The sequence below is a fragment of the Petaurus breviceps genome, unplaced genomic scaffold, assembly GCF_028583685.1.
Source record: "Petaurus breviceps papuanus isolate PSGF00001 unplaced genomic scaffold, PetGlider_PUasm1.0 208, whole genome shotgun sequence".
Classification (NCBI taxonomy): domain Eukaryota; kingdom Metazoa; phylum Chordata; class Mammalia; order Diprotodontia; family Petauridae; genus Petaurus; species Petaurus breviceps.
Window position 1 is genome coordinate 30,284,521 of NW_027185852.1, and position 14,366 is coordinate 30,298,886.

Genomic DNA, 14,366 nt, shown 5'->3' on the forward strand with positions numbered 1-14,366 from the left:
GGTCCCATGAGGGTCCCTTCCAGCTTTAAATTTATCATTTGGTGAAACTGGACTGCTAAATATCCCAGTTCCTTCAACCGACCCTCAGATGTGGCCCTTTCCCTCCTTGGCAGCCCTCCTCTGGATGTTTTTCCAGTTTCTTTAATGTCCTTCCTGAACCATGGTGCCCAGCCCCAACCACAATGTTCCAGATGAGGCATGACCAGGGCAGAACATAGAAGGATACCCGTCTCCAGCTTCCTGGAAGTTCCACCTTCCTTTAATGCAACCCATGATCCTGATAGCCCCATTGTCTTGATGGACTGACAGCACTGCAGTCCCCTAACCCCCCCTCACCCCCATCATTTTTAGGCGATTACCTCTTCTTATACTTGTATGGTTAATTTTTTAAAACTGAGTGTAAGATTTTACACTTTTCTCAACTAACTTTTACATCAGTCACTTGAGTTTGATGTTCTAAGAGCCTGTTGAGATTTTTGAATCTTTTCAGTTTTTTAAATTACATTTTATTTTGTTTTTAAGCAAAGATCATCCTTCTTTCCCTCCCACTTCTCACCTTGACCTCTACTGAGAAAGTAAGAAAAAACAGTGCCTATTAAAAAAAAAATTTATGGTCAAGCAAAACAAAATTTTTCATTGTCCATGTCAAAAAAAATCTCAATCTGCGCTCAAGGCCACTATTTCTGTGCCAGGAAGTGGGCAGCATTTTTTCGTTGTGAGTCCTCAGAGCTGTGCTTGGTGATTGTGTTGATCAGAGTTCTCTCTCTCTCTCATATGTGGGCATATATACCTATATATACATATTTTTTTGTTTTGTTTAATGTTCTTAGAATTGTCTTCTTACTTTGCACCCCCCCCCCACACACACCTTGACTATTAAGAACACAAGAAAAACAAGATCCATTATACATACATATATAGTCAATTGTAACGAATTTCTACATTGGCCATATCCTAAAAAAATAAAAAATCACTCAGTCTGCATGCACCCTGAATCCTTCCTATTAGGAGGTGGGCAGTATGTTTCATTGGGCCTATGGAATCCTGGTTGGTCATTATGCTAAGAAGAGTTTAACATAATCGCATTCCATCACATTTATATACCATACTTTGTTCATCCATTCCCCAAAGGAGGGGCACCCTCAGGTTCCCATTATTTGCCACCTCAAAAAGAGCTATAAACATTTTTGTATTTCCTTAGAATTTGTTTTGCTTAAGACTAATTCTGCTTCTCCATCCCTACTAATTCTCCCTCCCCATGACTTCCCTTTCTCTCCTTTTACCCTGTCAAATGAAATTATTTCTATACTCAATTGTGTGTGTATAGGCTTACTTCTTTTGATCAATTCAGAGGAGAGTGAATTTCAAGTTTCAGTCACCCCCCCCACCCTTTCCCCTAATTTGTATGAATCTCTACTTTCATATCCTGATTATGTGAGATAATCCTTTCTGTTCCCACTCTAGGCTTCAGTCTTGTGTAATCCTGATTGGGCTCCTTGGTACTTGCATCCTTTCTTCTTGGCTATTTGCAGTTTTCTTCCCTTGACCTGAGATCTCTAGATTTTGATTATAATATTCTTGGGAGTTTTCATTGTTGGGTTTCTTTCAGGATGTAACTGGTAGATTCTTTAAATTTCTACTTTGCTCTCTGGTTCTAAGATATCTGGGCAGTTTCCTTTTATGATTTCGTTATATAATGAAATTCTTTTTTTGTTTATGACTTTCTTTTTTTGTTTATGACTTTCAGGTTGTCCATTGATTCTTTTTTTCCCTTGCTTTTTGGAGGGTAATTGGGGTTAAGTAACTTGCCCAAGGTTGCACGGCTAGTTTTTGTGTTGTATCTGAGATCACATTTGAATTCAGGTCCTCCTGACTCCAGGGCAGGTGCTCTATTCACTGTGCCACCTAGCCGCCCCAATGTCCATTGATTCTTAAATGTTCTCTCCTCAATCTATTTTCCAGGTCAGTTATTTTTCCTATGAAATTTTCTTCTATGTTTTCAGTCTTTTGACTTTTATTATTTCTTGCTGTCTCATGGAGTGCTTAGCTTCCATTGATCAAATCTAATTTTCAAGGAGTTATTTTCTTCGGTAAGATTTTGTACTTTTTTTTCTAGGTTATTAATTCTCTTCATATCTTTCTTTCCTAGTTCTTGCCTCTTTTCTCATTCTTCTAGTATTAATTTGGTTTTTTAAATCTTTTTTTAGCTCCTTTAACTCTTGCTTTTACTCTTCTAGGAATTCTTATTGGAGTTGCTCTTAACTGCATGTATATTTGAAGCTTTGCTTGTAGACTGGTTTTTTTAGTCCTTTATTGAGCTCCTCTGTCCCCACAGTATTCTTTGTGGCCAGGTTTCTTTTTGGTTTGCTCATTCTTCTAGTCTTCTTCTTGACTTTGGACTTTTTGTTAGTGTTAGGCTTTGCATGCTTCTGTGTAGGGTGTTGGCCTGAGCCCCTGTCGTCTTACATCCTTTTGCTTGAGGTTAGGGACCTATATACTTTCAGCAGTCCCAAAGAAGGTCTGTTGACTACCCTCCCTCCCGGTCTGCACTCTGCAAATTTCTGACCCAGGTTTAGTTCTATCACCTTGTTTATGGTTGGAAGTTTCAGCAGACTATGCATGAACTCATCCCCTATTGGCCTTCCACATATTTAGAGCAACTAAAGTGTGGGTGCCCTTTTAATCTGAGCTGCTGCTTCTGGGATCGGAGCCACAAAGCTACTGTTTCCTTCCCCAAACTTATTCCTTGTACAGTATGCAGCTGGGCCCAAATGCTTGTGACCATTCCAGGTCCACAGTCACCCATGCTCCAGGCCTGATCCCCTCCCAAGTGTCCTCAGACCTTTCCCTGCCCATGTGTTCAAGCTGCCCTGGGCTAGAAAAATGACTCACTATGACTTTGTCTTGGCTTTCCCCTTCAACATTCAATCTGGCGCATTCTCCAGATCTTTGTTGGGAAGGTGTGGGGGGAGAGCTACACTAAGGCTTCCTCTCACCCTGCCATCTTGACCACCTCAGGCCTGGTCTTTTCTTTGAACTCTGAAGGGAGGGGCTTGGGCCTTCACACTAGCTTAAGGGGAATGGTGCAGAAACCTCCATAGGTCTCTGAAGGCTGGACCATAAACCAGGTGGTAACTCTTTGCCCAATAGCTGCCAAGCATCTCTAAGGTTCTCCAACCACATTTTTAAGAGGAGCAGGTCAGGCAAAAGAAACAACTTAGCCCCAGAGGTCAAGGCTGGTAGATCTGTTACCTGTCTAAACTGGCAGATGCCTGTGAATGGGAATATGGACACCCTTACAAATGCACACATCTACTGAGAAAGGACACTCTGTTTATTGGACTCCCTCCCACACCTCAGAGACCCAGAGGCTGGGAGGGGGCTTGGAGGGGCAGCCAAGTCTCTCCCATGGGAAAGCTTCCCCTCCTCACATACTCTTGCACCCATCAGCCTCAGGGGCCTCCCCTCCCCCCAGGCTGGTGGGCAGCCCTAGCAGGCAGGGATGAGGGTTCATGGCCAGAGGTGGGGCAGTTTCAGGGCAACTTCATCTGCTCTGCATTACCCTTGGCTGTCTCCTCTTTCACATCACCTTCCTCCACAGACTTGGGGACTTCAAAGCTCTTCCGAGTGGTTGAGGAGATTTTGGAAGAGAAGATCCCTAAAGCTGGGAGTTGGAGGCAGACATTAGTCCCTAGGCTGCAGGCCTGGCCCAGCTGAAGCCCCTTCTCTAGCCTCTAGAGCCTAGCTCACCCTCAGGGATGTTGATCTTGTTGGAGGCCAGGATGTCAGCTTGGATGCTGTCCATATTTATGTACAAGTCCTCTGCATTGCTCTAGGAAATAGGGGTGTTACAGTGAGGTGGCTTTGGGAATAATGGAGGGGGCACTGTGGGGAAGGGGCCTGGTCTTTGGGGAAGTTCCCCCCAGGACTGGGCTTGTGTTAGTCCAGCAGCCACAGAGAGGCCCAGCTGAGAACCAGACAGTGGGTTCTTGTAGCACTGAGTACACCGGCCCAAGGACAGAGAGATGCCTAGACCCCAGCACAGCCTGACCTCCTGAGAGCACAGAGGTGGGGGTGGAAGCAAAGAGCCAGCTGGAGGTCTGCCAGAGCTTTGTGGGGGGTGAGGACTAGGCTCCTGAGGCAGGAGAGGGGCCAGCTGAGGTTGAGCCTAGGCCTGGGGGGCAGGATGGGGGGAGGAGGTTGGGGTGGGAGAGAGGGGCAGGAAGATCACCATGAATAGCTCAAACAGAGTATCCCCCATGGCCATATGCACATGCTCCTCCACTATGGGAAATGTCTGGACAAAGTACTGCAGAGAAAGAGAAGAGAATAAAGGCAGGAGGTGCTGGCCACCATCCCAGACTCCCCTTCTCCAACCCCTACCCTGTGCCCCTCTTCTCCAGGTACCTGTCCCCACCCCCACTCCCAGGGCTCCCCTCCCCAGCCCCCTCTGCCCCAGCTCCAGCCCTGTCCCTTCCCTACCTCCAGGGTGAGGCTGGCCAAGCGCTGCCCATTGCTGTGGTCCTGGTTGCCCATGGCATACAACAGGTGACTGACTACCTGCAGGGACAGCAGCTCCTCTGCCACAGCCATGGAGCTTCGAGATAAGATCCTGTGGGAAGTGGCCCTGGTAAGCAGAGCAGAGATCCCCTGGGCCAGGCCAAACTGGGTCAGCTCATCGAGGGGCCCCAGGCAGTGTGCAGTGGGCCTTGTGTGGCCCGGGGGTCCTGAGTCAGAGCTGCAGCAACTAGCATAAGGGCTCATCACTCACTGGGCAGATATATTAAGCACCTACTATGTGCCAACCAGGGTGCCAAGACATGGGGATGGAAAGAAAGTTCCTGCCCTCAAGGAGCTCCCAGTCTAATGGGGAAGACAACTTGCCCGATGGACTTGGCGGCTGCAGCTTGCTGGAGAAACACAGGGAGGTGGCCAGAGACCTGGAATACTGTTGGGTCTGCAGAAGGAAGGAAGGGATGGATCCTGGGTAAGTGGACAAATCCTGCTGGGGGCCCCCAGGGAGGCCTGGCTCACCTTCTAAGACCTTGGGCTGAAGCTTGGTGATTTCCTTGGCAGATGGTTTCAGGAGCGCAACCAGGCCTTTAAGCAGGGCAGTCCGGACATCAGTTTTGATGAGGTCTTTGATCAGCTCGATGGCTGTATGGGGAGGGGGCACAGAAAAGGAAGGATCTCAAAGCTCTGATCCCAAAGGTAACACCTCCCACCTGGCTCCTGGGCATAGAAGGGGTCCACCACTCACCAGGCTGCCCCAAACCCAAAGACCTTCCCTGAACTGGTCCAGCTGCTTGGCTCCTCTTCTCCCCAGGCTCCCAAGTGCAGCCCAGAACAAAGAGGGCCTCTGGGCCCACCCTTCCCTTTGGCTTTTTGTCTACAATGAATCTAATTCTTCTAGAAGGCATCTGGGGATGCTGGTACACTACAGGCCCCTTATAAGGGCCATGAGGCACCAACAACCCTAGAGTCATCTTGGGCTTCATCAGTAAGCAATGGGGAGGCAGCTGGCCTCTGTCCTGGTCACACCTTATCTGGAGCACTGGGGTCAGTTCTTATTGGCAAGATTTCAGAAGGACTTTGATCACTTGGAAGGTGGCAGCCAGAACAGTGAAGGGCCTAGAGGATTAGCTCAAGGAATTGGGCATATTTAACCGAGAAGAGAAGGCTCAGGGGAACACAAGTGATGGCTATCTTCACTAAATCAATAAGTCAGTCAACAAGCATTTAAGTACTTATTATCATAAGCGCTGAGAATATAAATACAAGCCAAAAAAAAGTCCCTGTCCTCACATAGATTACCTTCTAATTCAGAAGACAACACATAAAAGGAAGCTGAAAAAAGGAGGTGACTGGGGGGATGAGGTGCCCAACTGGGAACAGAGTGGAACACTCCAGAGGAGATGGACAACCTGGGTGTCCTCCTTGAATGGAGCTTCAAGGATCAGGGGGTGGGGCACCTCCTGCAGACCTATCACTGCCTGCCTTGCTGAGGGGCAGGGTTTCACTTCTCAGGACTCCGAACCAGCAGTGGGGGGAGGGGAGGGGTGGTTGAATGAAGGAAGAACTGTCCCAGAGTGGGCCAGGCTGCCTCCAGAGGGGATGAGCTCCCTTTCCTTGCAGTTCCTCAAGCAGAATGTGAATGGCCTCTTCTTATCGTGGGAATTCTCTTGTGTATGGGTTGGACTAGAGGGCCCTCCCAAGTCTGACCTTCTGTTAGTCTCTGATCCTGTGTCAACCTCAAGCTGTGGCTGAGGTCTGGATACTCTCTTGTCTGTATTCTGAGTCATTAGGCACCAAAGTGAGATGAAAGTGCAGAGCAGAGTGGTTTTAGGGCTGATAGAGGATGCATGCATGGGTGTCCTACATCCATTTGACAGGGTTTTATTTTTCTTAGTAAAGACATTTACTAAGGAGACATAGTAAATTCAATACCTGTAAAACATCACCACCCCCCATAAAATAAATACACTCAAGAAGAAAACAAGCGTGGGCAGCTAGGTGGTGCAGTGAATAGAGCACCGGCCTTGGAGTCAGGACAACCTGAGTTCAAATGTGGCCTCAGACACTTAACACTTACTAGCTGTGTGACCTTGGGCAAGTCATTTAACCCCAATTGCCTTACCTCCCCCTCTCCAAAAAGCAAACAAAACAAAACAAAAAAAACCAAGAAGAAAATAAGCATTTATTAAGGACCTGCCTGCCATGTGCTAGCCTATGCTGAGCCCTTTGCAAGTATCACCTCAATTTTATCCTCATAACAACCCTGGGAGGTAGGTACTAATATTGTCCCCATTTTACAATTAAGAAAACCAAGGCAGACAGAGGTTAAGTGGCTTGCTCAGGGTCACACAGTAAGTGTCTAAGACCAGATTTGAATTCAGGTCTCCCTGACTCCAGGCCCAATACTCTACTCCATCGCCTAGCTGTCCACTCAGAATCCAAAGGAACAAGTGGACTCAAACTTGGAGTTCAATGGCAGTGAGGTATATGTGTGGCAAAGGCATCTTCTTGAAGCCGAAAGACCTGTATGATCTCTCTGTCTTTCTATAATATCTCCCTTTGTATCTAATCCCCAGCTGAGCTCTGCTTCTCTCCATGACCCAGCTCTATTCTCTGCTGCCAGGGCTCATGCTTCTTGCAGCTGCTTCCTTTCCCAAGTGACTCTCTTTGGATCTCTATCTGGAGTTTTGTCTCTGCTCCCTGCTAGATGTGGTGTCTCTGATTGGTCCCCCAGGACACCTTTTTTATTAGTTAGTTTATTTTTAGTTTTCAAACATTCACTTACATAAGTTTTAAATTTTCTCCCCCTCCCTCCCCAACACGGCATGCAATCTGATATAGACTCTACATATATGTTTTCCTATTAAACATATTTTCACATTAGTCATATTGTTTTGTTTTGTTTGCTTTTTAGAGGGCAATTGGGGTTAAGTGACTTGCCCAAGGTCACATGGCTAGTTTTTTTTGTGTTAAGCATCTGAGGCTAGATTTGAACTCAGGTCCTTCTGATTCCAGGGTCAGTGCTCTGAGCCACCTAGCCACCTCTCACATTAGTCATATTGTATAGAAGAGTTACAACAAATGGAAGAAACCATGAGAAAGAAAAAACAAAACAAAAAAGAAAATAGTCTGCTTTGCTCTGCATTCTGACTCCATAGCTTTTTCTCTGGATGTGGATGGCATTTTCCATCATGTGTCCTTTGGGATTGTTTTAGGTCCTTGCATTGCTGAGAAGAGCTAAGTCTATCAAAGTCAGTCACTGTGGCTGTTACTGTGTACAATGTTCTCCCCCTGAGTTACTTTCAAAGTTACAAGACTTATGGGGGGGGGAGTGTGAAAAGATAGGAGAAAATTCTTGCTCCCCTTCCTCAAAGGGATGTGCACAAGCAGCTCCAAGCTTATCGTGTCTTTGAGCTTCCAACTCTGAAATTCACGGGGCTATTAAAGCCCTCTGAGGGCCTTTTCCCCTTCTTGACTCAGAGGTGTTTGAAGTTTGTGAAGGCATGGTGAAGTTTTACAGGCATTCTAAAACCTCATTAGCATTCTCTAACAACATTCCTTGCTTTCAGTGACTCTATCAGTGAAAATATCTCTTCATAAGCCTGGAAATAGTAAGACCACAAATACCCTGGTGAAGGGAGCTGAAGTTCCTGGGCAGTTAATTACTTGCATGATTCCTAGAGAGAAGCAATTCTTGAGCAGAAAGGGTAGCTTGCTACTCTACTTATCCTATCCCCTCCACCACCGTCAACTGCTGAATGTCCCATTCATTGCTGGGTTCACTCTTTCTGAAGAGATGCCAGAAGAACACAAGGAAGAGGTGTTGGGGCTATGTGGGCAGCCCCAGCCCAAAACTGGGGGGACAGTTTCCTGGAGTCGGTTATGGGAGTACCAAGCAAGCCACTGGCCAGGCACTGGGTACCACAGTGAGCTCCTGTGAGGCATGGGGAGTCCACATTCCTTCTCCCGCTGATTTTAGCGCCTTCCACCAAAATGATCGCTTATTTATCCTGTATATTTTGTATTTGTAACTAGTCATTTGCATGTTGTCTCTTTGTTAGACTGTGAGCTACTTGAGGGTAGGGATTGTTTTAAGAGCAGCTAAGTGGCACAGTGGATAGAATCTAGGAGTGGTAATCAGGAAGACCTGAGTTCAAACACTTCCTCAGATGCCAGCTATGGGCAAGGCACTTAACCTCTGTTTGCCTCAGGTCCTTCATCAATAAAACAGGGATAATTGCGCCTACCACCTTGCTGGTTGTGAGGATAAAATGAGATAGTATTTGATAAATGAGACAGTGTTTTGCAAACCTGAAAGTGTTATAGAAATGCTAACATTATTATCCTGTTTCCCTTTCTTAGCCCAGTGCCTGGCACATTAGCAGACTGCTAGGTGGCACAGTAGATAGAGTGCCAAGCCTGGAATCAGGAAGCCGCCTCTTCCTGAGTTCAAATCTGGCCTCAGACACTTACTAGCTGTGTGACCCTAGCAACTCACCTAATTCTGTTTGCCTCAGCTTCCTCTTCTGTAAAATAAACTGGAGAAGGAAATGGCAAACCATTTCTTTGCCAGAAAATCTCCAATAGGGTCATGATAAATCAGACATGATTGAAACATGACTAAAAACAATCCATGCTTGTTGCCTTTGAATCAGAGAACACTTGATCTACCTGTTGGCTCTCAGCAAGGTTTCCGTTCTTGTGGCCAAGGACGGCACAAGGTGGAGGGAGCTCTTAAATCTTATTTGATGCTTGACAGGAGCCTTGGAGTCAACTCCAGTTGAGCTGATGGCTCTGGGTTACTTTCATATTCACTGTTGTAAATACCTTTAATTGATACACTGAGAGAGTGGGAAAGCAACGGCAAGGGAGGGGAGATTGGGATCCTAGCGCAGAAAAGTAAGAGGCTTTTGAGTTGTTTGGGGGAATTTATCCATTACCTTAGGCTTTAAACACAGTGTCCAGGGGTGGGGGAAGACTAGGTACTTTCTGTGAAGCCCACAGCAGGTGGTGGGTGGGCTCCTAGCTCCAGACTAGCTTCCCTCCTCCCACCCATGTGCAAACCCCATGGAATGAGGCAGTTTGAGCTTTGAGTGACACCTCGTGGCTTACACAGATATAGCATCTTGAGACAATTTGGAATTGGAGAATTGGAAGGGGCTTCCTGTATCTGGTTAAACCCATACCCCAAAGAAACCTCACTATTACATACTGGGCAAGTAGTAGTGGCAATCTGACCTCTTGAAGACTTTCCAGGAGAGGGAGCCCATTACCCCTCTTGGCAGACCCTCCCACTTCGGGATAGTTGTATGGTTAGGAAGGGTTTTCTTAATATGGATTTAACTTTGCATTTAAAAATTTTTTGAAACCAGCTTTCATGTCCCCATTAAGCCTTTTCTTTTCCAGGAAAAATATACCCAGTGCCTTCAACCAATCCTCATATGACAGACTCAGGGCTCTTTAGTCCCTCCTGGCTTCCTGCTCTGGACATTCTCCAGCTTGTAATACCTTTGATTTACGTCCTTAAGAAAACAAACTTGTACACAGTAATAGCAACATTGTTCGATGATCAACTTTGATAGACTTAACTTTTCTCAGAAATACAATGATCCAAGACAGTTCCAAAAGACTCATGATGGAAAATGCTACCCACATCCAGAGAAAGAACTATGGAGTCTGAATGCAGATCAAAGCAGACTCTTTTTACTTTTTATTAATTTGTTTTGTTTTCAACTACTTTTTTTTTTCTTTCTTGTGGTCCCCCTTTGTACTGATTCTTTTTTCATAACATGACTAATATGGAAATATGTTTAATATGATTATAAAAAAAGAGATATAAGCCATTAAAACAATAACAACCAAGGTCACTTCCCAATACAGTTCTCCTTTTAATCTTCCCCTGTACCAAAGAAAAACTTACCCACAACCTAACCAGCAGAGCGACTGCATGTGACAGTCTGTGTAATATTCTGTACTCATATTCTCCAACCTCTCCACCAAGAAAAAGGATGTTCCACCGGGGAAGGATGTTTCCTTTATTTTTTTCTTGGAGGGGCAATTGGGGTTAAGTGACTTGCCCAAAGTTAAGTTAAGTGTCCAAGGCCAGATTTGAACACAGGTCTTCCTGACTCCAGGGCCAGTGCTCTATTCACTGCACCACTGTAGCAGCAAGCACCCCGGAGTCCCCAGGGTGGCTGCTCACACAGGTTCTTGGATCTGCTTTGATAAAGGAAAGCAACTCAAAATGGGTTAACAAGCTTACTTTAATCAATCAGACATATATCGTTTACCTTGTTCAGGGGAAAAAGGTCAGCACCCCGAACTTCAAAGCATATAGGCAGAATTATCAAGACAGAAACAGATCAAGTAGACAGATTTCCAAATTGTCCAACCATTACATCCATACCCAGTCAACATCTGGGTTTCTACATCTGGGTTTTTCAAAGCCCGGGGACTCTCAACAACGGCTTCCCAGAATTCAGATCAAATCACAGAACACTTCTCAAAGTGAGTCCCAAAACAGAGCTACACATCAGGGCTTATATAGCCTTCTCCTGGCTCAGAGAATGTAACAACCTTATTGACTCACTGGCCAATCAAGAAGTATCTACTGAAAAACAAGCCTCACACCCCAGACTCCAGGTGCACTTTAGCCTAGGGGCAGGGAAGATCTTTAAATCTGCATTTCCATTACAATCACCTCGCAGCCCCTATGTTTCCTTTTCTTATTTTGTTTTTTATTTTTGCTTTTTGGAGGGCAATTGGGGTTAAGTAACTTGCCCAAGGTCACACGGCTAGGTTGTGTGTGTGTGTGTGTTTGTGTGTGTGTGAAGTGTCTGAGGCTGGATCCGAACTCAGGTCCTCCTGACTCCAGGGCCTAGCCTGCCCTATGTTTCCTTTTCTTTAATCTGGACTCAAAGGTAGTCCCTTCAATGGGTCTCTGAGGTTGGTTTTTCTTTGGTGGAGCTGTTATTTACATTGTTGCCATTACCATGTATACTGTCCTGGTTCCATTGACTTTACTCAGTATCAGTGTATACAGGCTTCCCATGTTTCTCTGAACTCTTAGTTATCATTTCTTATAGGGCAGTGATATTCCATTGTGGTCAGAAACCATAATTTTTTTTAGCTGTTCATCAATGGTGGGCAAACCACACTGTTTCTAGTTTTTTGTTACTACAAGGTGTTATTAGTATTCAAGTTATAATATTATAATATATTCTTAAATAATATAAATTGTTAGTTATATTATTATTGTAATTAATATTTTGACACTGATCACAGTGACTATTTTGGGCTATATATAGAGTAAAGAGATGACTGGATCAAAGATATGAAGAATATAGTGAAAGTGACTCTTTGTGCCTAGTTCTGAAGTGTTTTCCAGTACTTGTATCTCCACAGGCCACTTCCAAGTAATAACTATTGCTATTACTGGTCATTTTTGCCAATTTAAGGGAAAATTTCAGAATTGTTAAACTGGCATTTCTCACATTACTAATGATTTTAAGTACTTTTCACATGGCTGCTGATAGTTTCCTTTTGATAATTTTCCATTTATATCTCTTTTTTCTACTAATTTATTGGAGAATGACTCTTAGTCATATATATTTGTGTAAATCCTCTGTATATCCTGAATATCAGGATTTTATCAGAAGTATCTGATAAGAAGATTTTTTTCTGTCAACAGTTACATTGGTTTTGTTTAGGCTAAAGCCTTAAAATTTTGTGTAATTAAAATTATTTTATCTTTTGTAAATTTCTCTCTAGCTCTTGTTATGAGTTTTCTCTCTCACCATAATGATGAAAAAACACCTCTCTGTTTTACTGTAATCTTTTCAGGACATAATCTTTTATATTTGTGTCAGGTATCTGTTTGGAGCTTACCATGTATATGGTGTAAGATGCTGTTCTAATCCATTTTCTTCCAAACTGGTTTCTAGTTTTCCCAGAAGTCCTTGTTGGAAAGGGACTTCTTTCTCCAGTAGTTTAGGCTCTTGGGGGCTAAGACACTGGGCTACAGTTGTATATAGCTTCTTCTGAGTTTATTTGTTTGTTTTTATCTAGGGTGTCCCACAAATCTGGCTTTCTATTTTTTAACCAGTGCCAAATAATTTTGATGCCTTATATTTTGAGATATGGTCATGAACCCATTCATCCCTGCTTTTATTTTCCCTTTATTTCTCTTGAGATTGTAAACTTTTTGTGATCAACTTACTAAAAATGATTTTTAAAATTTACTCAATAATGTTCTATAAAATAGTTCCTTGGTAGTGTGATTGAGATAGCAGTAAATCTGGAAATGAGTTTGGGTTCCCCATATTCCAAAAACATTTACTGATACTTGCAGAATTCTGAGCTAAGCACCAAATGGGATAGAAATAAGAGTGGTTATGACTAGAGCCCTGTAAAGTACAAAGCATTTTCCTTTCTCCCCTCTAGGTTCTTGGGCATTACTCTCTCCTGGTTCTCCTCCCATCTATCTGATTATTCCTTCCCTTTGCTGAATCTCTATCAAGGTCTCATCCACTAACCATGATTACCTCTCAGGGCTCTTTCCCTCTTCTCTTCTTCCTCTAGACTATTTCACTTGCTGACCCATCAGATCCCATTAATTCTTTATCATTTCTGTGCTCAAGATCCTCAAATCTATTAGTAAGCAGTCCCAGCTTCTCTCCAACTTTCAGACTGCCTTCAGATGACTTCCACATCTGGAACTGGGTGAGAGACACACACAAGTTTCCTCTAAGACTCAGTTTGGTGGTTCCTTCTTAGAGAAGGGTATTATCTGCAGATATTAATAAAGGCTGATTGCAATTTATCTGAAAAAGATCTGGGGGTTTTAGTGGCCCACAAAATGAGCATTATGAGTCCAGTAGAAAGACTGGACAGCCAAAAGAGCTCAAGGGATCTTAGGCTGCATTATTGAGAGAAGGCAGAGCTTCCACCATGGTTAGTTCTGAGGAATATGATGATTGAAGGATGTGGCTTATCGCGGGAGTGTCCAGAGAACCGCGACCAGGATGGAGAAGGAATGGAGTCTGGACGTGTTCAGCCTGGAGAAGAGAAGGTTCAGGGGAGACAAGCTGCTTATCTTCCAGGATCCCCTGTAAAGAAGGGAATCAGCTTGTTGTCTTCTGCTTGGCCTCAGAGGTCAGAGCCAGGAACAATGCAGATTCCAACTGAGGCTGCATGTCAGGAAGTGCTTCCTCACCTCCAGTGGGAGGAGCTGCCCAGGGAGGCGGTAAGCTCCCCGATCCAGGCAGCATGGATGACCACATGATTTGAATGAGCTGCTGCCAGTTCCCTGATTCTGTTGACTGGCAGGACCGTAGGGAGCGTGACAACTGACCCGATGGGTTTGGGTCCGCCTTCCTGTCTTTCCTGCCCTAGCTATGGGTCACTAGATTGTAAGTTCCCTGAAAGCAGGCTCTTCCGTAGAAAGGGATTGGGAGCAGGGTCTGTCCTCACTCAACGCTTCTAGAACTGCATTCACTCAATTCTTAAGGGAAAGATTGGGCCCGCAGTACTCTCCTGAGAATCTCCCCCCTCCCATCTTGGCTCCTACTTACCTCAGGTCCTGGAGAACCTTTTGTCTCTAGATTATTGTAATTTCTATCTGGTTATAAATACAAAGTTCTACAGCCTAACATAAACATTGCAGATGCGGATAGAATGATTACATACCATGAGCCACGCGATCATGTACATACGCACGTACTCGTACAAAGTAATCTTTTCTTGAACACTGGATTACAAACCCTGCCTAAGCAGGATCTCAAAAAATTGATGAGTAACTCAATTGTTTCTCTCCACGGAAATCTTTAGTAAAAGGCGAAAGATTTATACGA

The 14,366-nt window shown here is 44.5% G+C and overlaps 2 protein-coding genes and 1 pseudogene across 3 annotated transcripts in view; all 3 read right to left on the reverse strand.

Annotated features, from left to right (window-relative positions):
• Positions 1–14,366, reverse strand: part of LOC138165419 (small ribosomal subunit protein eS8) — a 230,373-nt gene that overhangs the window by 29,687 nt on the left and 186,320 nt on the right. The gene's annotated exons all lie outside the window — the stretch shown is intronic.
• Positions 3,341–14,366, reverse strand: part of ARMH1 (armadillo like helical domain containing 1) — a 40,118-nt gene continuing 29,092 nt past the window's right edge. Inside the window, exons 6-11 of the mRNA XM_069093338.1 lie at positions 5,035–5,157; positions 4,885–4,957; positions 4,483–4,612; positions 4,232–4,309; positions 3,751–3,832; positions 3,341–3,664 (exon numbers count right to left, since the gene is read on the reverse strand). Of these exons, the coding sequence (XP_068949439.1) occupies positions 3,534–3,664; positions 3,751–3,832; positions 4,232–4,309; positions 4,483–4,612; positions 4,885–4,957; positions 5,035–5,157 (617 nt within the window). The 3' untranslated portion in view covers positions 3,341–3,533. The remainder of the gene's footprint in view (positions 3,665–3,750; positions 3,833–4,231; positions 4,310–4,482; positions 4,613–4,884; positions 4,958–5,034; positions 5,158–14,366) is intronic.
• LOC138165449 (U5 spliceosomal RNA) overlaps positions 14,274–14,366 on the reverse strand; it is a 153-nt pseudogene continuing 60 nt past the window's right edge.